The sequence below is a fragment of the Ambystoma mexicanum genome, chromosome 6q, assembly GCF_040938575.1.
Source record: "Ambystoma mexicanum isolate Mex_15411 chromosome 6q, UKY_AmexF1_1, whole genome shotgun sequence".
Classification (NCBI taxonomy): Eukaryota; Metazoa; Chordata; class Amphibia; order Caudata; family Ambystomatidae; genus Ambystoma; species Ambystoma mexicanum.
Genome location: NC_090937.1, coordinates 1,608,595,974 through 1,608,621,281, shown reverse-complemented (window position 1 = coordinate 1,608,621,281; position 25,308 = coordinate 1,608,595,974). Strand labels below are relative to the sequence as shown.

Genomic DNA, 25,308 nt, shown 5'->3' with positions numbered 1-25,308 from the left:
CCAGAGAAATTAAAATAATTATCACTAGTTCTGAAAAAAGACTACCGATAAACCAGGCTAACATGTCAGCCCAATGAATTTAAGACCATTATTAATCCTTATATTGTATATATGTATACCAATGATGGAGAACAATTAATAATTGTGTAACTTATTTGTAAATTATAACATTGCTTCTAATTTCCAGCACCATGCACCTCGAGCACTATGCACTTTAAGGTCATGATAAAGCACTATGCAATTTATGGTCATGATAAAGCACTATGCACTATATGGCCAATATAATCCATCAGCAAATAACAATGGAATGACATGGACAAAGCATGGCCAAATTGTCAATACAATCTGAAAGATTATTTATTTATATAATTTTGATTTCAACATCAGTCACGTTGGGTTTTTGGGAATAAAGTCATATAAATAAAACTCTTAAGCAGATGAAACCATGTAAGCACAAAATGTGCAAGAAAGTTGATAATGCACGTTGCAAGAAAGCATACCTGTCTTCTATGTTTACAATCCGACGAAGCCCGGAAGGGTGAAACGTGTAATTGTTTGTTCTCTCCTGAAACTGCTTGTCCACCGTGTTTTTCTGGCAAAATAAAGGACGTGTGATGGAGATCCTTTTTTGCATCTGGTGCATTTTTACTTGGCGCGACACTTGCAAGTCGGCAAAAACTATATATATATATATATATATATATATATATATATATATATATATATATATATATATATATATATATATATTTGTACTTTATTGTGACCCTGCCCACCTACTACCTTAATTTTATCCAATTTTGAAAGAAAATTGGATAATTCAACTCCTCTGTTTGACAGTCTTCCTTAACCTCAACCCAACCATCCAGTGTTTGTTCCTTTGTATTGGCACCTATCAGAAACCTGCAAGAGTCCTCACTTCCTTCTCCCCGGCATCCTCTGCTCAGGCGGCCAGGGAAAGGCCAACCCTGGGGGAGGATCTGCAAGGGAGGATCACCTAGGCGGAGGAGATTTGGGGAAACGCAGGATGATGTCCTTGGGTGAGACACTGTATTCCCCCTTTCAATTTCACAATGAACCCTCAGTCCTAGAAGCCTTTATAGGGTACTGTCAAAACCCCTCCTTTTCTTCCCATTGTGGACAGGCGTAAGAGGGGCTGCTGAAAAGGATGCTGAGTGCTGCAGAAGGGTGAGGAAGATGCAGAGGCCTGAGTAGGCCGCGAGAGAGTCGAGAGCCATGCAGTTCCCTACGATGTGTGTCCACAGCCAGAGCTGTGGGCCACAGAAGGCTCCCAAGTGCCGGCGACTGCAGCAACAAGTTTCAGAAACCTGTTCGAAACTGTTGGAGAATTATTAAGAACATGCGAGGTTAGCAATGAGAATGGTAAATAACCACCAGATTTTCTGCAATTGATATCAAACACATTTGAAACCACTATAGAAGACTGAGCAGAGCTCTTCAAAAAGAGTTACAAGAGTTACTCCCAACAAGTTAAAGGGGAGTGAGAGAACGCTGGAAAAGAAATCGAAGGAATACTCATGCCGGGGCGCTCCGGGGGCTGAATTTGGTCGCTGATCGAATGAAAACGTATAATGAAAGGGTGTAAAAACCGAATGGAAGAATTTTAAATACCTAACAAGCTGCAAAATACTTACAAACAAAATAAAAACAGTATTATTGAATACCAAACTAAAAGAAAGATATGCAAAGTATGTGAAAACACTGCACACGTGAAAATAAAGTAATGTGAAATAATGAACAAAGTTAAAAGCAGTGATAAACACTTCTGGAGTAAGTGAAACCAAGAGATACATTGATGGGCAATGCAATAGTATGAATAAAGTGAAAGCCTGTAATTAGCACTTATGGAATAAGTGAAAAGCAAGTGATGCGCAGTTATGGACAATATGAAAGCAAGGTGGTGAAAAGGAATACAGACCACGAAGCAAGTTGTGTGAAAGTCAAGTTGTGGCAGAGTCAAGAGACTGGCAAGCAAAAACAGAGTTGAAAGTGGAATAATGACACAGGTTCAGAGAGAAAGTGTGTGTTGACAAGGAAGTCCAACAAGAACAAGTGAATATAACAAAGTGCCAAGGGTTATCCGTTGTGTGACCTGTAATGGGTGGACGTGGGGTCTGACAACTGCGCTTAAACCGAGTGACCCCTACATGGAAGAACCAAGGAAAGTTAATTTACTGAAGCCATTTTGCCTAACAAGTGTTTAACTGATTAGGGAAAAGAGAACTCTACGTGAACTGTTGAAAAGCCTGAAAGGTTATAAAGTAGATTTGGAATTGTTAAGGTAACTGAAGTGTCTGCTTCCTCTGGAAAGAGAACCCCTGAGATTTTGTGAACTGTGTTGATCTTGCGGAAGGGAGCCCTGAGATCTTTTTTGAGAGATTTGAGCCAACTGTGGTTTTGAAGCTGGAAAAGCTGCCATCTTGGATAGGGGCACCCCAAGACCTTGTGCACTATGTTGCAGGTGGGGATGGGAACCCCAAGATCTTTGTGAACTCTGTTGCATTTGGGGAAGGGTACCCCGAGACCTTTTGGAACTGTTTTGAACTTGAGAAACGGGAAGCTGAAAAGTCAGCCAGGAGCTGGAAGAAGCTCAGAGCTTTATGTTAGAACCCTGTTTCTTTTGTTACTGTCATCCCTACACATTGTAAATCTTTAGCTGTGAGTGCAAGTATAGGTTTTTGATACAGACAGACTTTTGAGTTGAACTTAATGACACAGACTATCCTGAGTTTCTTTAGGTAGGGAAATCCCACCGTCGCATAGGGCAAGTTAGTGAATCTGTTGTCTGTGTCTTACTTCATGTTGCCTTCTCACACCTTGCACATCCATCTTTTCCTCAATTGTACTGTAATGGGGTTCAATATCAACATTAAAAACGTAGTCAGTCCCCAACCTCTCCCGTCTCATAGGGATAAGCCTTCCTACCATTCAAATTCCCTAAATCACATGTGACTGAAATTGAAAACTGATCATTTACATTAGAGACTTTCATGACTTGCTCGGCAGGCTGCTCCGTCCTGTGGTGAGGCTTCATATAACAATCTTTCGCGGGGGGGGGTGCAAATTTCCCTCCTAATTCATTAGCAGATGTTCCCACTATTTAGCCTTCTATAAATGTAGCCGTCTATAAATGCTACTTTAGAAATTAAGGTATTTAAAAAAGCAGTTTGCTGAGCCACATTGGTATTCAGTGAGTTATAGGAATTAACTGAGGAAGACAAAACAAAGTGCAAAGCAGCTAAGATAGTTGCACCAAAAGGAAAATCCATCTCTTTCGATTGCTGCAAATTAGATGCACGACAGTTTGGAGACAGAGTTGATATAGTCGAGAAAGAGGAACAAGAATACCTGTTTGAAACTGTTGGAGAATTATTAAGAACATGCGAGGTTAGCAATGAGAATGGTAAATAACCACCAGATTTTCTGCAATTGATATCAAACACATTTGAAACCACTATAGAAGACTGAGCAGAGCTCTTCAAAAAGGGGTTTTGAGGCAATGGTGAGGGAAAACAAGAAACAGCCACCCTTTCAGTCTGTTGCATAGGAACATTTACACAAAGTCCTTCAAAATTGTTCTCTCTGTTGATAGATGTTTCAACCGAATCAGAAGCGTGGTCTTCAGTATGTACGTACAGTACGTCCAAAGGTAAAAAGTTTGAGCCAACACTGTTCCTTCCTGCCAAATCTTCAAATGTCAGATTGCCCAGTTCACTGTTGAGAAGTGATATGAAGCTTTTCTACGATGCTTCTTGCACTGTGTTCTCTGTGCTATGCAATGAACCAGATGCAGACGATTGTTCACAAATGAGCATCTGACTGTCAGTGATGTCGGCCCCGGGATCAAGCGGGACACTACAGGCAGGCATTGAATTTTCAATTAGCAAACAGGCATGAGATGGATCTTCTTTAGAGAAGAGGTTTGTCATTTTTAAACTTGGGGTCATCTGAAAACTCTCATTATCAAATCTCAATGGAACTTGCAGGGGAAGAACAATGAAAGGAGAAGAAGTCAACGCCTCAGTCACCTCCGGTTGAAATATTTCATTAGTAAGAGTCGGAGAAGCAACCTGGGCATGTTTTTGAGGTTTATTTATATGCACTTGCAGAACTTCCCCCAATAACGTCGCCAAAGTCTCCTGAGCCCCTTTACTCCTCAAGCCAGAGACAGAGTTCATGTTTTGTTTTCTCTTAGGCACTTCTTATGAGTTTAAAAAAACGACATTATTACAAAGCTACATGCTTTAGTTACACACTCAATCTAACAGTCAAACAGCACTATAACATCAGCCGCTTCTGACACCAGTCAGACACTAGCATAACCCTTAAAAAAAACAAATGAAAAACAGAATCCCACAGACAAAATACCTTAGCGGTGCTTCTGCCCTCATCCTACTCCACTCACCATACGTTTAGGGCCTTGCTCTATCCCAAAGCCATGCAGCACTGCAGACGGCAGACTGTTCACTTCAGATGCACTTGTGACATGCGCTGATTCGCGTAACCTGGTTTTTAAAAGTCCACTACCAAGTAAATCAGGAGAGCTTGCTGCACAGCAACAACAAATCCTGCGTGGAAAAGTAATAGCTTGCAGCCTGCCAACAAGCTAACCTTCCTGGAAAAAGGTAGTCAGAAAAAAAGCACTTCCACAGAAATGGCAAGTCACAGCAAAACCTGCCAAAGCAGCACAAAGGAGCAAGTGCTGCAGTCTGTGCATTTTCATATTGATCTGCTCAAAGGTCAATATTCTTCTTTGCTGATCGGGTGACCTTCACCACCAAAGATCAGCTCTGCAGATAATAATAAGATGCATTATTGGTCCTATACTAATACAGGATGGATTAGTTATGCAGATGATATTATCATATTTGATAATACTTACATCAGCATCTGCAATAGTGCTAGTGCTGTCTGTGAATATACATCAAATAATGGCCTAAAGGTTAATTTGTCTAAAACTCAATTTATGGCTGTTGGCCGTAACTGTTCTGGAATCTCTTGCTCGCCGGGTGTGATAAGACAAGTCGAATGCTATAAATATCTAGGACATGAGGTCTGGGGAGAAAAGAAAAAACCTAACCTCATGGTGCAACAAAGTAAAAGAGCTAAAGTTATATCCACCTTAACTGCAGTGATGTCCTTTTCTAAGAAACGGATGGATACAGCCTATTAGGCATTATTAATGTATACAAAAAGAAGTTGGCCGCAATATTCCTATACTCTTTGGCAACCTCATACTCTGACTGGTCAGCCTGGGCTGATGTGACTGAAGGCATGATCTGGAGAAGATTACTGGGGCTCACTAAATATACCCCTGACCAGGAAGTTCACCTTGAGCTGGGACAGACCTCTTTGTCTGCACGTATAGATCTCAATAGAGCGAAGCTCTATATCAGGATTGCATTTGCTCGCCCTGAAAAATTTCTGTTTATCCTCCGGGAAGGTCTTGAGGGTGGAAAAATGGAGGCCCTGAATACATTTCAGGAGAGAACCTTCCAACTCTTTGATAACATAGGATGGTCTCCTAAATGGGAATATGGGAAGGTGCAGTGATAAAATATCTTAAAGAATCTATTGAGAAGTGGGACTGGGTGTCCAGGCATGATAAGGTTGCTAATATGAAATCACTAAGTGCATTTGCTAAAATGCCTTTTGAATATAAAAAGCCAAAAAACTATATAAAACTGCTGCCTTCCCAGGTGACACACAGAATATTTCTTAATATTAGACTTAATTGCTTGAATGTCTTAGCGATAAGGGAAGCATGGACTGGCATCCCGGTCTAGAAGAGGACCTGTAGGCTCTGTCTTGACGAAAATGTGCTGGAATCCGCCAGACATGTACTCACCTGCTGCCCGAAGATGAGACTGATCTATAATTAATATTTTGCCAAATTTGATTTTGAACAGGAATACATTGTAAGTAAAACCTTCTGGCTTGATGCTTATCTGGGTTCAACAAAAGCCTGGTTCATGCCATCACACAGATTTGGAAGAAGGCTAATGAATGCCTGCTTAAATTTGAAGAAGAGGGCAAACTGTTAATAGATCTTGAAATTTAGTCATGACCCGTTGACTCTAGACGATAATATGTTTCCTAATTTGGTGCTCTAAGAGAAATGTCACTACTCTGCCCTGGTCATCTGGTCTTCTGAATCATGCTGATGCATTTACTATTTGCGCGGATGTATATATATGGGTATTTGAAGTTTGGCCATATGCTAGAAAGGCACGGTGTATATGTTGCTCAGTCTTCTCTCTTTTTTCGTGTCCATTACTTACATAGGTTATCTAGTATATGGTCTATGCGTATGCTTATGTTTATCTTTTTATCTAAATGTAATGAGTATGTCATTTCTTTCTTGGACATTTTAAATGTTATTTTACAATGCTGCTATCTTGCTTTTATGTGTTTGAGTTTGTGTAAAGGTTTATTAACTATATTCACAATATAATAATGTAATAAAAGTATTGGTTACCTGCATTCCCCAAATTCAAGTAGAGCCACTCTAGTGATCGAACTTGCAGTAAAGTGTGCCCCCGTCACATGCATATAGCAGCTATTGGGGCCTAACTGATAATTAGAAAATAATCAAAGGACTTTTAATTGAGTTATGCTTTTTTATTACATGTATCCCTGTGTTGGCTCCGAAGCTGTATATACTGGTTTGTTAGCAGTGGGTTATCTATACCTAGTGCCTTTTGTATATGGTTGTTAAGGTACATTGTATGTGAATTACATTATTGCTATTTGGATAATCTGTGATTAATAGCACATTGCTGTGACTGCACTGGCTGATCTGCAACACTATTAAGCAACAGAAACCGAAAGAAATGCAATAGGTAAAGACTTGGAACACTCCTCTCTCTTTCAGATGCAGGTCATGCAGCTATCAGTCATGACCCTAGTCCTCTTGGCCATCCTCTCGGGGACTGTCGATGGTAAGAGCATGAACTCCAGCGTTATCTTGAGTATCAATCATCTGCACTGTGTGGGCGCTCTAGTCAAAAAATTCGTTCTACCTCATTTCAGCAGTAGCCATTTCCTGTCCATGACTGCAACTGCCTACACACAATTTTTGTGTTTGCCTAGAGAGAGTTCACCTCTCTGCCAGAGTTCCCTGATATCAGGGGCGTAACAACACCTAGGAGGTGGTGGGGATAATGCATCACATGGTAGGGGAGGGGCTACTTTCAGAGACTTTGTGAGGACGGGGTGAATTTACTTGTATAGTTACACATTTACCTTTTCCCAAAGGAATGTTTTTGGGAGTTAGCATCAAATTAGCAACCAGTGGTGCATTGCCATTGCCCAAAAATATGATATGTTTTTAAATGCAAAATGCACATTTTGATGGCTACTGCCAGCATGGTATTGCTCTGATTGTGTTGTGGTTCATGGCATTTCTCTGATTATGTTGCGGTGCATGATATTGCTGTCATTGTATTGTGGTGCACGGTATTGCTTGGATTGTGTTGTGGTGCTTGGTATTTCTATGACTGTGTTGTGGCGCATGGTATTGCTGTCATTGTATTGTGGTGCACGGTATTGCTTGGATTGTGTTGTGGTGCTTGGTATTGCTATGATTGTGTTGTGATGCATGGTATTGCACTGGTTCTGTTGCGGTGCATGATATTGCTATGATTGTGTTGTGGTGCATGTTATTGCTATGATTGTGTTGTGGTGCATGGTATTGCTATGATTGTGTTGTGGTGCATGGTATTGCTTGGATTGTGTTGTGGTGCTTGGTATTGCTATGATTGTGTTGTGATGCATGGTATTGCACTGATTCTGTTGTGGTGCATGATATTGCTATGATTGTGTTGTGGTGCATGGTATTGCTATGATTGTGTTGTGGTGCGTGATATTGCTATGATTGTGTTGTGGTGCATGGTATTGCTATGATTGTGTTGTGGTGCACGTATTGCTATGATTGTGTTGTGGTGCATGGTATTGCTTGGATTGTGTTGTGGTGCTTGGTATTGCTATGATTGTGGTGTGATGCATGCTATTGCACTGATTCTGTTGCGGTGCATGATATTGCTCTTATTGTGTTGTGGTGCATGGCATTGCTATGATTGTGTTGTGGTGCACGGTATTGCTATGATTGTGCTGTGGTGCATGGTATTGCTTGGATTGTGTTGTGGTGCTTGGTATTGCTATGATTGTGTTGTGGTGCATGATATTGCACTGATTCTGTTGCGATGCATGATATTGCTATGATTGTGTTGTGGTGCTTGGTATTGCTATGATTGTGTTGTGGTGCATGGTATTGCTATGATTGTGTTGCGGTGCATGGTATTGCTATGATTGTGTTGCGGTGCTTGGTATTGCTTGGATTGTGTTGCGGTGCTTGGTATTGCTATGACTGTGTTGCGGTGCATGGTATTGCTTGGATTGTGTTGCGGTGCTTGGTATTGCTATGATTGTGTTGCGATGCGTGGTATTGCACTGATTCTGTTGCGGTGCGTGATATTGCTATGATTGTGTTGTGGTGCATGGTATTGCTATGATTGTGTTGTGGTGCATGGTATTGCTTGGATTGTGTTGTGGTGCTTGGTATTGCTATGATTGTGTTGTGGTTCATGGCATTTCTCTGATTATGTTGCGGTGCATGATATTGCTGTCATTGTATTGTGGTGCACGATATTGCTTGGATTGTGTTGTGGTGCTTGGTATTTCTATGACTGTGTTGTGGTGCATGGTATTGCTGTCATTGTATTGTGGTGCACGGTATTGCTTGGATTGTGTTGTGGTGCTTGGTATTGCTATGATTGTGTTGTGATGCATGGTATTGCACTGGTTCTGTTGCGGTGCATGATATTGCTATGATTGTGTTGTGGTGCATGGTATTGCTATGATTGTGTTGTGGTGCGTGATATTGCTATGATTGTGTTGTGGTGCATGGTATTGCTATGATTGTGTTGTGGTGCATGGTATTGCTTGGATTGTGTTGTGGTGCTTGGTATTGCTATGATTGTGTTGTGATGCATGGTATTGCACTGATTCTGTTGTGGTGCATGATATTGCTATGATTGTGTTGTGGTGCATGGTATTGCTATGATTGTGTTGTGTTGCGTGATATTGCTATGATTGTGTTGTGGTGCATGGTATTGCTATGATTGTGTTGTGGTGCACGTATTGCTATGATTGTGCTGTGGTGCATGGTATTGCTTGGATTGTGTTGTGGTGCTTGGTATTGCTATGATTGTGGTGTGATGCATGCTATTGCACTGATTCTGTTGCGGTGCATGATATTGCTCTTATTGTGTTGTGGTGCATGGCATTGCTATGATTGTGTTGTGGTGCACGGTATTGCTATGATTGTGCTGTGGTGCATGGTATTGCTTGGATTGTGTTGTGGTGCTTGGTATTGCTATGATTGTGTTGCGGTGCATGATATTGCACTGATTCTGTTGCGATGCATGATATTGCTATGATTGTGTTGTGGTGCTTGGTATTGCTATGATTGTGTTGTGGTGCATGGTATTGCTATGATTGTGTTGCGGTGCATGGTATTGCTATGATTGTGTTGCGGTGCTTGCTATTGCTTGGATTGTGTTGCGGTGCTTGGTATTGCTATGACTGTGTTGCGGTGCATGGTATTGCTTGGATTGTGTTGCGGTGCTTGGTATTGCTATGATTGTGTTGCGATGCATGGTATTGCACTGATTCTGTTGCGGTGCGTGATATTGCTATGATTGTGTTGTGGTGCACGGTATTGCTATGATTGTGTTGTGGTGCATGGTATTGCTTGGATTGTGTTGTGGTGCATGGTATTGCTTGGATTGTGTTGTGGTGCTTGGTATTGCTATGATTGTGTTGTGGTGCATGGTATTGCACTGATTCTGTTGCGGTGCATGATATTGCTATGATTGTGTTGTGATGCCTGGTATTGCTATGATTGTGTTGTGGTGCATGGTATTGTTTGGATTGTGTTGTGGTGCACGGTATTGCTATGATTGTGTTGTGGTGCACGGTATTGCTATGATTGTGTTGTGGTGCACGGTATTGCTATGATTGTGTTGTGGTGCATGGTATTGCTATGACTGTGTTGTGGTGCCTGGTATTGCTATGATTGTGTTGTGGTGCATGGTATTGCTTGGATTGTGTTGTGGTGCACGGTATTGCTATGATTGTGTTGCAGGGCACGGTATTGCTATGATTGTGTTGCGGTGCACGGTATTGCTATGATTGTGTTGCGGTGCATGGTATTGCTTGGATTGTGTTGCGGTGCTTGGTATTGCTATGATTGTGTTGCGGTGCATGGTATTGCTATGATTGTGTTGCGGTGCTTGGTATTGCTTGGATTGTGTTGCGGTGCTTGGTATTGCTATGACTGTGTTGCGGTGCATGGTATTGCTTGGATTGTGTTGCGGTGCATGGTATTGCTATGATTGTGTTGCGGTGCTTGGTATTGCACTGATTCTGTTGCGGTGCGTGACATTGCCATGATTCTGTTGTGGTGCATGGTATTTCTATGATTGTGTTGTGGTGCGTGATATTGCTATGATTGTGTTGTGGTGCATGGTATTGCTATGATTGTGTTGTGGTGCATGGTATTGTACTGATTATGTTGTGGTGCATGATATTGCTATGATTGTGTTGTGGTGCATGGCATTGCTATGATTGTGTTGTGGTGCATGGTTGGATTGGTCAGTTGTTAGGTTATGATGCATATCCAGCTGTATAATCCCATGTCACACTCAGTGTTTTTGAGGTGTCAGTGGGCAGTCAGAAGGGAGGGCCCAGGAAACTGACTAGATACTGTGGTTCCTGGATTTTTGCCATGGCGTAGGTGCACCTGACATATCATGCCCTAGTCTAACAACACATCTCGACACACAACTCCAACAGCAAAATAACATAGGTTCAACTGGGCTGAAAGCAACACAGAGCTCACCCCAACATCACCAGAGGCACTCTCTCCATCTGCCTGAGGCGGCCTGCAGGGGTCAGGGGACCTACAAGAAGCCTCCGTGGTCACTCTAGGGACTGCCCTTATGACCCCTGACCCCAAAACCACAATCTTTCAAAGGTCTTTTCATCTCAAAAGGGGCTTCAACTGGGCCAAGAGCAACACATTACTCATCCCAACACCACCAGAAGTCCTCTTTCCATCTGCGTGAGGCTGCCCGCAGAGGGTAGGGGACCTGCAAGATGCATCCAGGATCATACATCTAGGCACTGCTCACGTGACCCCTGACAAAGTTACCTCTGGGTTACTTTAAATGTATGAACACTGTCCTTTGGGAGTCCATTCCCCGGGGGTGCTATTTAAAAGGGAAGCCAGATCCATGGGTTGCTGCAATATGCTTCTCTATTCCGTTCTGTGCTCCCTGTTAGCCCCTGTTGGCCACAGGTTGTCACAAAAGTGCCTTGCAGACAGCACACAAACAACATTCAAATCACACTCCAAACCAACACTTTACTCAAACAACTAATTGCATACACCTGCATTCTTCTAAACTGCAGCTTTTCACCTGCTACCACACATGAAAATAATAAACTCATTAGCACACATTCACCAGATAAATCTTTGTATGCATAATCATCAGAGACAGGCGCCACGGTTTAGTTTAAGATTCTCCATTAGTAAATAAATGTGCCCTGTGATTACACATGTTTCGGCTGAGTGCCTTTTTCAAATCTGGGCATAATTGATTCTCTTCATTAGTATAAAAGTAAATCATCATTGAACATACAGTAGTGACCGAAATAACGGGTTGGGGAAGGGGGGATTTCGAGGGTTTCGAAAGAAAAGAAAAGAAAAACAAAATATACTGGTAATACAGGCATAAAATAAAGTAAGATAGTGGAGGTCATTCCGAGTCGGGCGGTAAGGGTTAATGGTCACCGGTAACGAGACCGGTGCCGTTAAACCCTTACCGCCCTATTCCGAGTTCCCTTTGCGGGTTGGTACTTAATGCCTGCTTTTTGCAGGCGTTAAAAAACCAACCCGCAAAGGGACCTAGGAGCTAATTACGGCACCGTAATTTACGGTGCCGTAATTAGCGCCTTCCCCATTCCCATTGAGCCCTATGGGCCAAAAATGGGAATGGGGAAGGGCCCATGGTGAATGGGGAATTACCGACCCCGCCAACCTTGGAATGGGGTGGTAATTCCGCCATTCACCATGGCGGAGTCGGAAAGATAACGGTGTCAACCAAGGCGCTAGTAGCGCCTTGGTTAACGCCAGGGTCGGAATGAGGCCCAGTATGTACGACTTTCATAGTTCATCAGTGTTTGTTAACCAATCCATGTGGGAATAATGATAATCCAAAAAGTCTTCAGAATATTGTACAAATTGGTTTGTGCTAGGCAGGGGAGACAGCATACACAGGTTTTCCTGAGTAACTCGCTTCAAATACCCTAGATGCATTTGTTAAATTAGGTTCTCATAGACTAGTGCCTTACCATCTGTGGTGTATCCTGGTGTACGGTCTGTCGTGTATTAGTGGGATAAATCCCTCTGTAACAGAACATTCCATTGTCTCATTATTGGTCCCCTCAGTTTAATCATAATGTTTGCTGCATTAATGTGATAATCTTTTCTAAAGCTGTGGTCTTATTTGCAGTTTCTGTTGCCCATTATATTTAGACCCAATGCCTAATAATGGGTCTTTTTGCCCATTACATGTGAGATCTATTATACTCCACTTGGTTACATTACCATTTGCTTTTATAATCCTATCATACCTTATTACGCTATGTGTGCAAGCCTCTTTACTTCTTGCAAGTCTCTTGACTTAGAGGGCGTGGTATACAAAATCAACACGGAAATGTTCTTTTCCTTTTGCAGTATTCAATTTGGGTGTTCAAACTGGATCCCCCTCGGCCAGGCTCAGATTCCTTTGAAATAAAAGTTCAAATATTTTTTTCTCGGGTGTCTCACAGTACACCCCAGAACCCGCTTGCTTGGGCTTAGATCCCTTTCTTTCACTCAATTAATCTCCCTCAGCCAGGCTCAGACAAATTGTGATGTACTTTAAACTATCGAAGACTTTTGAATGTGCACAGGGTTTAGTTTGACCCGTTACATGACCACTTCGGTCTCAGTATTCCTTTTTCTCACACTCAGCATCAGGTGGATACCTAACAGGGATTTGCGAATGAGCACCGACGTGGTGACGGAGCACTCTGTGTATGGTATCTTTTTTTGGCCTGACGAAGTTCAATTATAAAGTTCAACTACTCCTTTGGTTTCCCATTATTTCCACATCACTCATTACAAACGCCTCACACACTGTTCTCTTTATACAATGTTGTTGTTTACAACTGTCACAACGTTGTGGGTGGGACAAACGACAACACAGGTGTCTTTTACAGAATATACTGACTTTTATTAAACTTGAACTTCAAAATATGGAATATCGTGACAAGAGATCCCTTACCTTGCTGTATTGGTTATCTTTTCTCAGTCTCTCATTGAGCAACATACACTAGTAACCACTAGGGTATTTTCTTTGCTGTTCTTTATCAGTTCTTTGTATATAACACAAGCATTCTATGTATTTCCCAAAATATTCTTTACAGTGGTTGTTTTCATAGGTTTGGCTCATCTACTGTTTCTTATAACTTGTTAAAGACTCTCTGTCTCTCAAACTACAACGTCATTTATTCTTCAGAATCTTTTCCCCAGGGTGGAATAATAGGCATTGTTTGTAAAATTACTGGTCTCTTAAAGGTTAATGACAAACCTCTTCATGTCTCCGAGGAAAGAAGAGCCACCTCTGTTGCCATTCACCTTTTCTTCATATGACGGCATAGCGTTTTATCTGGGTGGCTCAGGCTCGTATTACAGCTGGGCACTCACTGGGATCTCAGCGGGATTGTCGCTTCAGTTCTGCTCCCTTCTCTCTCCTTGAGAAGGCTGTCAGGCCCTCTTCCCCCACAACGTAATTGGGCGTCGTTGTTAGGCGAGACTGCTCCTTCAAGACGGTGGGGGTATTGGAGCGGTTTGTGCTTTCTGATCATCGTCAAACACTGTTGCCTTCAGAGCTCTGTTTCCTTCATAGCATAGGCTCATAGCATGTCACCACCTTCACGTAGTTTTCTATCGTTCATTTTCTTTCCTCCAGTTAGTCAACGGGCTAAACTCTATTTACAAACTGTAACTCACAACTCTTTAAAAACTTGGATTTATCTTATCACGCTAATAAACCCACTCATGACAGGGCTCTTCCTCTTGATCAGCTGCTCCCTGTCAAAACAAAACAAAACGACCAGTAACCCTTTAGAAAAAAGTACCTTCAAGGTTATATACAGTTTCTATTTGTTGGGAGAACTGTCCATCAAGCAAGGACCAGCCCCTATACATTCATCCCATTGTTCTCTGCTTGCCGTGATGCCTTGTGAAACTGGACACATGAGTTTGTCCCCTATGATCCCCTATCTTGTCTTCTACCTTTTCACAGCAACCTTGGTTCAAAAGACAAGTTGGTTTGGTGTCAGTCTCTCTGAATCACCGGCTGTACTGTCTTTTCTGATGTCACTTTGTTGTAAGAGCCTAGGCTAGTACTATAGCGGCAATCACTCCTCCCCGCCTTGGTTATCGATGCAGCAGAGCCCGGGTACTTCCGACACACTGTGCAAGTTTGACCAGCCTTAGTTCCTGGTCTTCGGTTTCTTACTTTCGATGGCTCACGAACATAATGGTCTTAAGAGGTCACGGGTACTTCCTTCCTTGTGACTCTTTCCTGTCTCCCTGTCTTTCTCCTTGTATTAAACTGCCATCTTGGAACTGCTGTTTCCTCATATGGCTTGCCTCGCTCAGAGTGTCCTTTCGTGCTCTGCCTTTTATGTGTGTGGGGAAGTGTGATCGAAGTCAGGTGTGTGTAATAATCCGTAATTGCCTGACCTTGCCCGTCCATGTTGTTGGGACATGGTAGGTATACGGCTCTGATGTTAGTCCGTTGTCGCTCACAGTGATATGTCTGTGAGAACGTGTGTCGTAGAAGGAGGTGTGCGGTGATGAATTCCTAGGATCCTACCTGGTAGGATGGGGAAAACGTGTTAGTGGGAAGGGGATACTGTGTCTCACCTCCGGTGTCCCACTTCCACTCCTCGCGGACCCCTCATGCAGGTGATCCACCTGCACTGGCCTACCCCCAGGAACTGGATCCAAAAGCGATGGCTGTGTCCTGGCCACCTAGATGACAGATCCCCGGGACTACCAGGTGCGATACCTTCAGGTTTCTCACAGAAGGCAGACCTGGTAAGACATTTTTATTACACCAGTAGTTGGTTTACAACTCTAATTAAGTCATTAACTCTCAGAAAACTGCCTTGAAAAACCACTAGCAGGCACAACATTTGTTGGTAAGGATTATATTTTGTTTTCTTGTTAATGTGTATTTGCTTAAGAACTCCTTAACCACAACACAAGACATATTAAGAGAGGTTATCATATTACAATCATCATAAACATTAAAATAATAAAAATTCATTCATAATATATTACAATGCAGTAGGTCACAATAAACATATGTCTGTAATGACAAATTCATACGGTCAGTGTACTTGCCCCCAATGTGTGTATATACTAAATTTAAAACATGATTCTATGCTTAAAATTATGTCACATATCAAGACCAATTACCATAGACTGATAAAACCAATCAATAACCAACATAACCAAAAACAGACAACTTATCATTGAGACACTAGAGCAGCTTCACTGCCTCTTTCCAGACAAAGAAAACAGCTTCTGTAATGACCAATGATTTAGCTCCATAAAATGTACTCCAAAACTGCTTATCTTGAATGTTCTCCAAACTACTGACAAATGGCTGATGGACCCTTGTGTATTGCTCAATTAAGCTAGGACATTGTGTTAGTATGTGGCAATTTGTTTCCACTGCATGATGGCAATCTACAAAGTCTGGCTTCATGTGCTATGCCATACCAACCTCTGATATACTCATAGGTGGGCAAAATATTAAAACGTAGATGAGTAATAAACTCTCGCATTTTTCCATTGCAGATTTTAAGAAGGTAGGGACAGGGGACCAACAATGCTAGAGCTTTGCTAACTGTATTCACGATAAGGCCTTTTATTGCTTAGCTTGTGAATATTTGTTTTCCCTGTTGCATGCCCTAGTCTTCCTTTTAAGCTGATTTAAGAAATCCGGCATCTCTGAGACTTTATCATCTAGTAGATCAATATCTCAGAAGTGCCGATTGGCAGTCTCCGTAAGTGCGGATAGAAAAGGATTCGAATTTTTAGCACATAACCTGGGTGCGATAAGTCCCATTAGAGTGTTACTATTAGGTGCAATCATTAATAGAGATTGATATAACTTATACCGTTTTATAAGCCAGTGAGATCTAAGAGAATAAAGTCCTAGTTCACGTCTGAGATCCTCCACCGGGGTCGCACTAGGTACTTCTAAGAGGAGTTTCAAGATGTTACCTTCTATCTTACCCAACCAGCCCACAAATGGTTCTGAGAATAATTCAAGCCCATAGGTCAGCCGGGGAATAATACTAGTGCAGTAGATTATTTAATTAAAACAACTAGGTTGTTTCCTCCTGCACTGGCAACAAAACACTTCATCATCTTCCACTTCCTGAGTATACGAGATGAAATATACTTGTAATGATAGCAGTGCGTTGGTGAGCCCGTTATGGGAATCCCAAATATATATCACAGTCAACTACTTTCAGTGCAGAATTATTCAATTTCCAAACAAAGGAGTGCTTCTGCTTGGGTTTAGCACCTCTTACCATGATTGCTCTTTTACATGTATTGATGCCTAGATTGTTTGCTGTTGTATACACATTAATGGTGTCAATTGAGAGCTGCATTCCAACTTGTGTATAATCAATGAGCACAGTGTCGTCTGCATACAGTAACCATAATGCTTGCTCACCACCAATTCAAGGGGAACATTACGTATCCCACACAATGCTACATCCAAATCGGAGACATACTATTGAAAAGCAGGGGTGCAAGAATGCACTCCTGCTTCAAACCCACATAAGTACTAATTGGACGTGAAATCATCCCCTCTTGGTTCAACTGTATGGCTACCTTTGTATCACTATACAAAGTCTGAATATAGTGGAGAAGTCTAGAATCAAGGCCCAAATTTGTCCCACAATTTCTGACGCTTGACCGTGTCAAAGGCTTTAGAAAAGTCCACGAAGCACAGATAGAGCTTCCGCTTACGTAAAGTTGCTTCAGCAAAAGGTAATGAAGAGCATGGATGTTATGTATCGTACTATGTGCTCTACGGAAGCCTGTTTGGAACTTTTTCAAATGCCCTATGTTCTCTGCCCATTTGTTTAATTTCTTTAGTAGCAGCGAGGCACGCTTATTTAAAGAGAGTTCAAAGAGTTCCCATGAGGAGGCCTTTTGGGTGGAGATGGGCAACAACTGGGTGGAATGGCCATAGTGATTAGCATGACCATGGGCAGTCAATGGGTGAGCTCATACACAAACAACACCTACAGGCTGTGTGCCTCTCCTCATATGCCATTCCTCTCAATCTGTACTCCAATGCAATAGTTTCAGCTTATAGAAGTTGCAAGTGCCACCTACTAGCCCAAAATTACAAGCACTGGCCAGGCCAATAGTTTTGGCGTTTACTGCAGTAAACGCCAACACTATTGGCATTGTTCTTTGCATTCTGCATTTATAGGCGCCAGGGTGCAAGGAGGAGAGTGTAGAGTTTCAAAGGAGTATGCGATAAAGGGTGCAGGTGTAACATAGAATGAGAAGGGGAATAGAGCAAGGGAGGAAGCCTTTGAGAGAGGGTGGCATTGATGATAAGCAAGAAGAAATGTGAGCGAAAAAGGGTGAGTGTGAGAGGTTAAGAAAAGTGACTGTGTGAGAGGAAGAATGAGAGGGGATAGGGAGAGGGGATATGCTGGGTGGGTGAGGGAGTAGAGGAGGTACGATGGGGTAGGGTGGATGGGGAATAAAGGGTGCAGAGTAGGTGGTGTGGTAAAAAGAAGGGGTAGGATTGAGTAGAGAAAGAGGGGGTAGAATGAGTGGCATTAGAGAGAGGGGTAGGAGGGGTGAGGATAGAGAGAAAGGGGCTGAGCTCGGTGGATGAGGTAGAGAGAAAAGGGTGAGGTTGGTTGGTGGGAGTGGAGAGGGTGAGGGTAGGCTGGTTGGGGTAGAGAGATTTGGTAGTGTGGGTGCAGGTAGAGAGAGTTGGGTAGGATGGGTGGGGACAGACAACATGGGGGTAGGGTGGCTGGGTGTGGTAGAGTGGGGGTAGGGTTGAGGGGTAGAGGGAATGGGGGTAGGGTGGGTGGATGTAGAGAGTGGCAGGTGAGTGGGGGCACAGAGTGGAGATAGGGTGGGAGTAGGGTGCATGGGTGTGGGTAGATAGAGTGGGGCTAGAGAGAGAGGGGGGTAGGCTGAGGGGTGTGGGTAGAGGGAGTGGGGTAGGTTGGTGGGGGTAGAGAGAATGGGGGTAGGGTAGCTGGGTGGGGGTAGAGAGAGTGGGGGTAGGGTGGGTGGGGTAGAGAGAGTGGGGTAGGATGGGTGTGTAGAAGTAGAGACAGTGGGAGGTAGAGTAGGTGGGTGGCAGTAGAGACAGTGGGGTTAGGGTGGGTGGCTGTTGGTAGAGAGAGTTGGGTTGGGAGGGTTATAGATAGTGGGGGTAGGATGGATGAGGTTAGGGAGTCAGGGATGGGTGGGAGGGGGCACAAAGAATGGGGATAGGGTGGGCGGATGTGGGCAGAATGGGGGTAGTGTGGCTGTTTGAAGGGAGAGTGAATGGGTGTAGGGTGGAGGGGCAGAGAGAGTGGGGCGTGGGGTAGAGAGTGGGGGTAGGGTAGGGGCCGAGATAGTGGGGGTAGGGTGGGTGTAGCTAGAGAGTGTGGGGGTCGGCTGGGTGGTGGGGTAGACGGAATGGGTTAGGGTGGTGGGGGTAGAGAGAATGGGGGTAGAGGGAATGTGGTGGGTGGGGGAGTAGAGATAGTAGGGGTACGGTGGGTGTGTAGGGGTAGAGAGAGTGGGGATCAGGTGGGTGTGTGGGAGTAGAGAGTGTGGGGGTAGAGGGAATGTGGTGGGGTGGGTGGGAGTAGAGCGAGTGAGAGTAGGGTGGGTGGGACTAGAGAGAGTGAGTGTAGGTGTGTGGGTGTAACGCGAGTGGCGGTAGGATGGGTGTGTGTAGAGAGAGTGGGGGTAGGGTGGGTGGGAGAGAGACAGTAGGGGTAGGGTCAGTGCATGGGAGTAGAGAGAGTTGGCAAGGTTGGGTGGTGGGGGTAGAGATAGTGGGCATAGGGTGGGAGAGGGGGTATGGTGGGTGAGAGTAGGGAGTCAGGATTGGGTGGGTGGGGGTAGAAAGAGTGGGGGTAGGGTGGGTGGGGGTAGAAAGTGTGGGGGTTAGAGTGGGTGGGGGTAGAAGAGTGGGGTTAGGCTGGGTAGAGGTAGAAATAACAGGGGTAGGGTGGCTGGATGGGGTAGACAGAATGGGGGTATGGTGAGAGAGGGCTTGGTGTGGGTAGAAAGAGTGAGGGTAGTAGGGTTAGAAAGAGTAGGGTTACAGTGTGTGAGGTAGAAAGAATGGGGGTATAGTGGCTGGGCAGGGGTAGAGAGTGTGGATGTAGGGTGGGGGTAGAGAGAGTGGATGTAGGGTGGGTGGGAGTAGAGACAGTGGGGGTAGGGTCAGTGCATCGGGGTAGAGAGAGTTGGCTAAGGTGGATGGTGGGGTAGAGATAGTGGGCATAGGGTGGGTGAGGGGGTATGGTGGGTGTGGGTAGGGAGTCAGGGTTGGGTGGGTGTGGGTAGGGAGTCAGGGTTGGGTGGGTGGGGGTAGAAATAGTGGGTGTATGGTGGGTGTGGGTAGAAAGAATGAGGTAAGGGTGGATGGGTGTAGAAGAGTGGAGTTAGGAAGGGTGGAAGTAGAAATACCAGGGGTAGGGTAGCTGGATGGGGTAGACAGAATGGGGGTATGATGAGAGAGGGGTGGGTGTGGGTAGAAAGAGTGGGGGTAGTAGGGTTAGAAAGAGTAGGGTTACAGTGTGTGGGGTAGAAGGAATGGGGTTAGGGTGGCTGGGCAAAGGTAGAGAGAGAGGATACAGGGTGGGGGTAGAGAGAGTGGATGTAGGGTGGGTGAGTAGGGGTAAAGAGAGTGGAGGCAGGGTGCATCATTTAGAGAGAGAGGGGGTAAGGGGTGTTAGGCAGAATCACCTGCAGTACCTTTGGGGAACACTACAGGCAATTAGGACTACAAGTGTAAGCACAATTTCACATTTGAGCAGCCAGACTTATCTCAAGAGTTTAAGTGGGCAGTAGAACAAGTTACACAAAGGACCAACAAATACAGTGATTCAAATATATACTTACTCAAGGTTTCTTGGTAAAAGAATATACATTTATTTACTCAGTCAGTTTCAAAACATTACACTAGCAAGAGCAGCTCAATATCACACACTAATAAACCACAAATACACAACCGGTAATTAAATGAACAAGTTTAGCTCCCCTGAAGTGGGAGCAAAATGGCACTTTAGATGCTTAATAAAGGGGTAAAAAGACAAGGTTATAAGAATAGACAGCCCAAATACATTCATAGGCAGGGTAAAGGGTTTCAGTTAACTACAACCAGCTATTTTTCTCAACAGGCCTGGGCCAAAGTCAATGGTTCAGAGACTTTGTATTGGATAGCTCTACCTGATCTCCTCAGAGGCTTACCCTTAGACGAAAAGATTGAAGTTGTAAATCTCTCTTCAAATCTGATACCTGAGCACCTGATACTGAGTGCTGGTAGATAACGGTTAAGTCTTTGCCACAGACATTAGAAGAATTTGGCTAGGCGAAAAGTTTGACGAATGTTAAGGGAAGGACAAGCCTTCGAAGTTGAGGAGAGTTTCACGCACTTTCTCGATGGCCGCAAAGATTTCCGGACCGCATTTGCACAGTACCTTGTTAATGAAGAAGAGCTGTAGCTGAGGCAGTTGTTCCTGGCAGTTTGAGCAGATCTCGCTGGTCTTGAGCTTCAGTCGTGGGGACAAGAAGGACGACGTCTGGAGGTTCCTGCACTGCCCAGCGATGTGGCCAAAAGCTTTAGCAAGGCGTCGTTTTATGGTGTGAGTCCCTTAAAGTCCACGAGCTGGTTTGCTTCCCTCTGGCTATTTCATTTTCAACAGCACTCTGATGAAAATTCGACCAGATGGGGACGGTGTCCAGGTGGCCTGCGAGTTGGTTGTTATCACCAAACTCAAGAGAAGAAGTTAACCTTGAAGGGCCTCTCTGTCGATGGAGTTTCAGGCAATTCGGACCTGCAGCAGGGCTTCACCGCTCGTCCAGGAGTTGCAGCAGTCCTCTTCCTTCGGCTCGTCTTCGGTTCTTTCGTTCCAGTGGTCGACTCTGCTCTCCAAGTCCCACAGACCAGCTTTTAAACAGTTTTCCCCCATTCATTGCAGCCTGGCTGTCACTCACACAGCAGGTTGGCTGTCCTTGCCAGACAGCCAGCCGGCCAATCTTGCCAGAGTGCATTCAGGAGATTAAGCACAGGGAGTTTCGGGCACCTCACTCACATCCTATCGACCACGGCACTCTGGCACCAGAGGTGGGCTTCAGCACAGAAGCCCGCCAAAGGGCACGGACAAAGGGACCAAGTCTGGTGTGGTGCGCAGAGACAAACACAAGAGGGACCTTTCCTAAAAGAAATGGCAAAAAAAGTCGACCAGAGTTTGTTTTTAAAGATAAGTCTTGGGCGCCATGTTGAAAAACATGGCTGATCCGATTTTTAGCTACCGTTGTTAGCGGTCGGGAAAAATCATGGTAGTTTGATCTAAACCACTGCCACCATCCATTTCAAGTAGGAAAGGGTAACATTTGACTTACATTAGTGTTTTGACTCAGGGAAAACTAGGCAACCCCTCCAGCACTCTATAGGAAGATGGTGTGTGCTGGGTCAGTACATTTAAAGAGGCTAGTAAAGTCAATTTAACTTTAATTGCTCTGGGAGACAGTATTCAGTCCCAGAGAAGGTATTTAAACCTTGGGAAGTCCGAAAGACATCCCTGTGCCACTGCACTGAAGGTGCTGTGTGTCACACAGTAAAAGATGATGCCCATGGAGTTGTTTTAAAACTCCATAACCAAAGAACACAAAAGTAAAACACACAGCAAAATACATGGAAGAGTGGGAAAAAAAGGCTCTCCCTTGTCTCATGTAAAAAAATAAAATCCTAGAAATCCAGCTAGGTTGCTGGGGGTCTCAAAAGGTAAGGGAGATTAGCACATATTGGGCCTCATTACGACCCCGGCGCTAAACCATGGTCCATGCCGGGGTCCGCCATGGCGGAATGGGGAATTACCACCCCATTCCAAGGTTGGCGGGCGGTAATTCCCCATTCACCATGGGCCCTTCCCCATTCCCATTTTTGCCCCATAGGGCTCAATGGGAATGGGGAAGGCGCTAAGTACGGTGCCGCAAATTGCGGCACCGTACTTAGCACCAAGGTCCCTTTGCGGGTTGGATTTTAACGCTTGCAAAAAGCAGGCGTTAAAATCGCCAACCCGGAAAGGGACCTCGTAATCAGGCGTTAAGGGGATGACGGCGCCGCCACCTTTTGCGGCGCCGTTAACCCCTTAACGCCAGGGTTGTAATGAGGCCCATTGAGAGTTCTACCTAACACTCCCTAGCTGTACTACAATGCAACAGTTTCCACGTATAGGTTTTGCAACACCTAATAGCCCAAACTAATGAACATCCATGTGCCTGACGTCAGTGTGTGGCATGAACAACTATCAACAAATGGAAAGGCTAGGTTAAAGTGGGCGAGCTCAAAGAGTTCCCATGATGAGGCGTTTTGGGCGGGGAGAGGCAGGAATGGGTGGGAATAGCTACAGAGATTTGCATGGCCATGGGCAGGCAATGGGGGGGCTCATAATGAAACAACACCTATAAACTGTGTGCCCCTCCACAAATGTCATCATATGCCAGTCCTCCTTATCTGTACTCAAATGCAATAGTTTGGACTTATAGGTGTTGCAAGCGACATCTATTAGCGCAAACTAAAAACGTGTGCTGAGCCGAGGAGTGATGTGCTACGTGCCTGGTCTCGTTGCACTCTTTTGCTGAACTTGATTTGGCAACAAGAAGCGCATATGCTTTGTTTAGATTAGACGGCTCTCAGATTGCCACACCTTTCGAATTCTGTCCCTTTCATTGCTGTTTCAGGTGCATTGTTGATGTCTATGGATTTCCCGGGCAATGACGTGGAAATGACCCTGGCTCCTGATGCAGAGTACTGCCAGCTCATCTGCACCCACCACCCATTCTGCACGTTTTTCACCTTTTTTACTGCATACGTGAACCAAAGCAAATCAAGGTATGGTATTGTGTATGGTCTTTACATCGAATAAAATGCATCAAAACACAAATGCATTAATGAAAATCCATTGAATGGAAATGCATCAAAATGCTGTCTTTTACATGTAAAAGTACATATCCATCGAAACTTGTCCATCGTGTATACGGATGGAAGAGTTTCAATGGATATGTGCTTTTAAAAGTAAAAGATAGCATTTCGATGCTTTTATTTTCCATGGTAAAAAGTTACATGGAGCTGACCAGAGCTTAAATGTCGGCACTGGCCAGCTCCTTGTAACGTTTTAATGTTTATTGTATATTGGGGGGCTTGCTCCCCCAGGACCCCCCAACCCCCACACCCACCCCCCCTTTAACCCTAACCCAACCCTAACCCTAACTCTAACCCTAACTGTAACCCTAACCCTAACGCTAAACCCAACCCTAGCCCTAACCCTAACCCTAATTCTAACCCTAGCCCTAACCCTAATTCTAACCCTTGCCCTAACCTTAACCCTATTTCTAACCCTTGCCATAGCCTTAACCCTAACCCTAAAATCCATCGAAATCTATTCAATGAAAATGCATTTCGATGGAAAGTATTATCAATTAATAAAATTTGATGGAAATGAATTCGATGAATTCATTTTCGATGCAAAAGTCCAGATACCGTATGGTGCCATATACAGAATATCCCCCAATTTGAGACCGATGTGAGACAGTTGGACATCGTGGCAAAGTGCTTAAACAAAAATTCATGAGGGTAAAGGCACAATAAATCATGTTACAAATGAATGGATGAAACTTAATTCCAAAAGGCATTTCAGGCAAAAAGCAGTAATGATTAATTAAAAGTATAGGTGATTTCCCTAGGGCACCGGTCAAGAGCAGGTAAACAGGACACATTGGCAAATTTATACAAAGAACGTGTGACTGGGAAACTCAGTGTTCTTTGGGTTGGAAAAGTTTTATAGGCAGTTTACATAGAACTATGCCTTTTTCCACCTACACATGATCTTATCCTTTGAAGAAGGAGAATCTTGTCAGGGGTTTGTGATGGGGTAGCTAAACTTGGAAAGCTTTTAAAGATCTCAAAATAGTGCATCTGGGCTGGTTCTGAGAAATCCAGGCACATGGAAAGCTCTCCTTGTGGAGACTGCCACCTCAGGTAGAGCGCTAGTCACAGGTCTCTTTGAGAGGCAGGAGGCAATAGGGATTTCAGAATGTCCTGGCTTTTGAATCCACGTCGGAGACATTATTTTGTCATTCGATGAGAGTAATTGGCAGTGAACGGGCGTTATTCCAAATGGAGAGAACAGTAGTTAGGCACTCGATAACTGTTTGAAATTCATGCTACATACATACATTTGAAGGTTTTACGACAGGAACAGTGTTTGTGTTGACCCTAGAGTGAGCTGTTAGTCTATTAGGTTTCAGGAAAATCAATAGAAGACTGTGTTTTCTCTCCCATCTAGGGTTAAGTAGATTAAGAAGGATGGTGAAATCATCTTTTTGTAAAGGCCCTGCTTGTGTCCAGGCAGGTGAAAGCTTCAGGTTGATGAGTGGGTCATGTGCCGTGATACAGCTCCTGCTTTTCATAAGGGTATTGCGGCTATCTTGAAGTTGGCAAATAGATCCTTTGGGTGGCCTTCTCTGTTTGCTGGTGTTCACCAATATGTACTAAGTTGTTTTGTCTGTACTTAAAGAACATCCTCACGCTGGCTCATTTAGACCTTAGGAAGTGGCATCAAAGCCTCGGAATACGATTGTTACCAATTCTATGGGTTTATTGCACTCCTTTGCAGGTAGCTGAGTGACTATGGTTATAATACTTAATTTACAGGCAGCTGTTAAGCTCATGTTGTTTTGTTAAAATCTTTCATCTTCCAGGTGTGCCTAATGAGATTCTTTCTGATCATTATTCACAGTATATCTCTAGCTTTGAGGTCTCTGATATGTGTGATGCTTGAGCTTTTTGTGGAAGGTTATTGTGATTAGTCAAAAAG

The 25,308-nt window shown here is 44.0% G+C and overlaps 1 protein-coding gene across 1 annotated transcript in view; it reads left to right on the top strand.

Annotated features, from left to right (window-relative positions):
- Nucleotides 1–6,916: 6,916 nt before the first annotated feature.
- The window catches only part of LOC138515386 (coagulation factor XI-like), a 299,654-nt gene continuing 281,262 nt past the window's right edge, over nucleotides 6,917–25,308 (top strand). Inside the window, exons 1-2 of the mRNA XM_069630247.1 lie at nucleotides 6,917–6,962; nucleotides 23,174–23,324. Coding sequence (XP_069486348.1) covers nucleotides 6,920–6,962; nucleotides 23,174–23,324 — 194 coding nt within the window. The 5' untranslated portion in view covers nucleotides 6,917–6,919. The remainder of the gene's footprint in view (nucleotides 6,963–23,173; nucleotides 23,325–25,308) is intronic.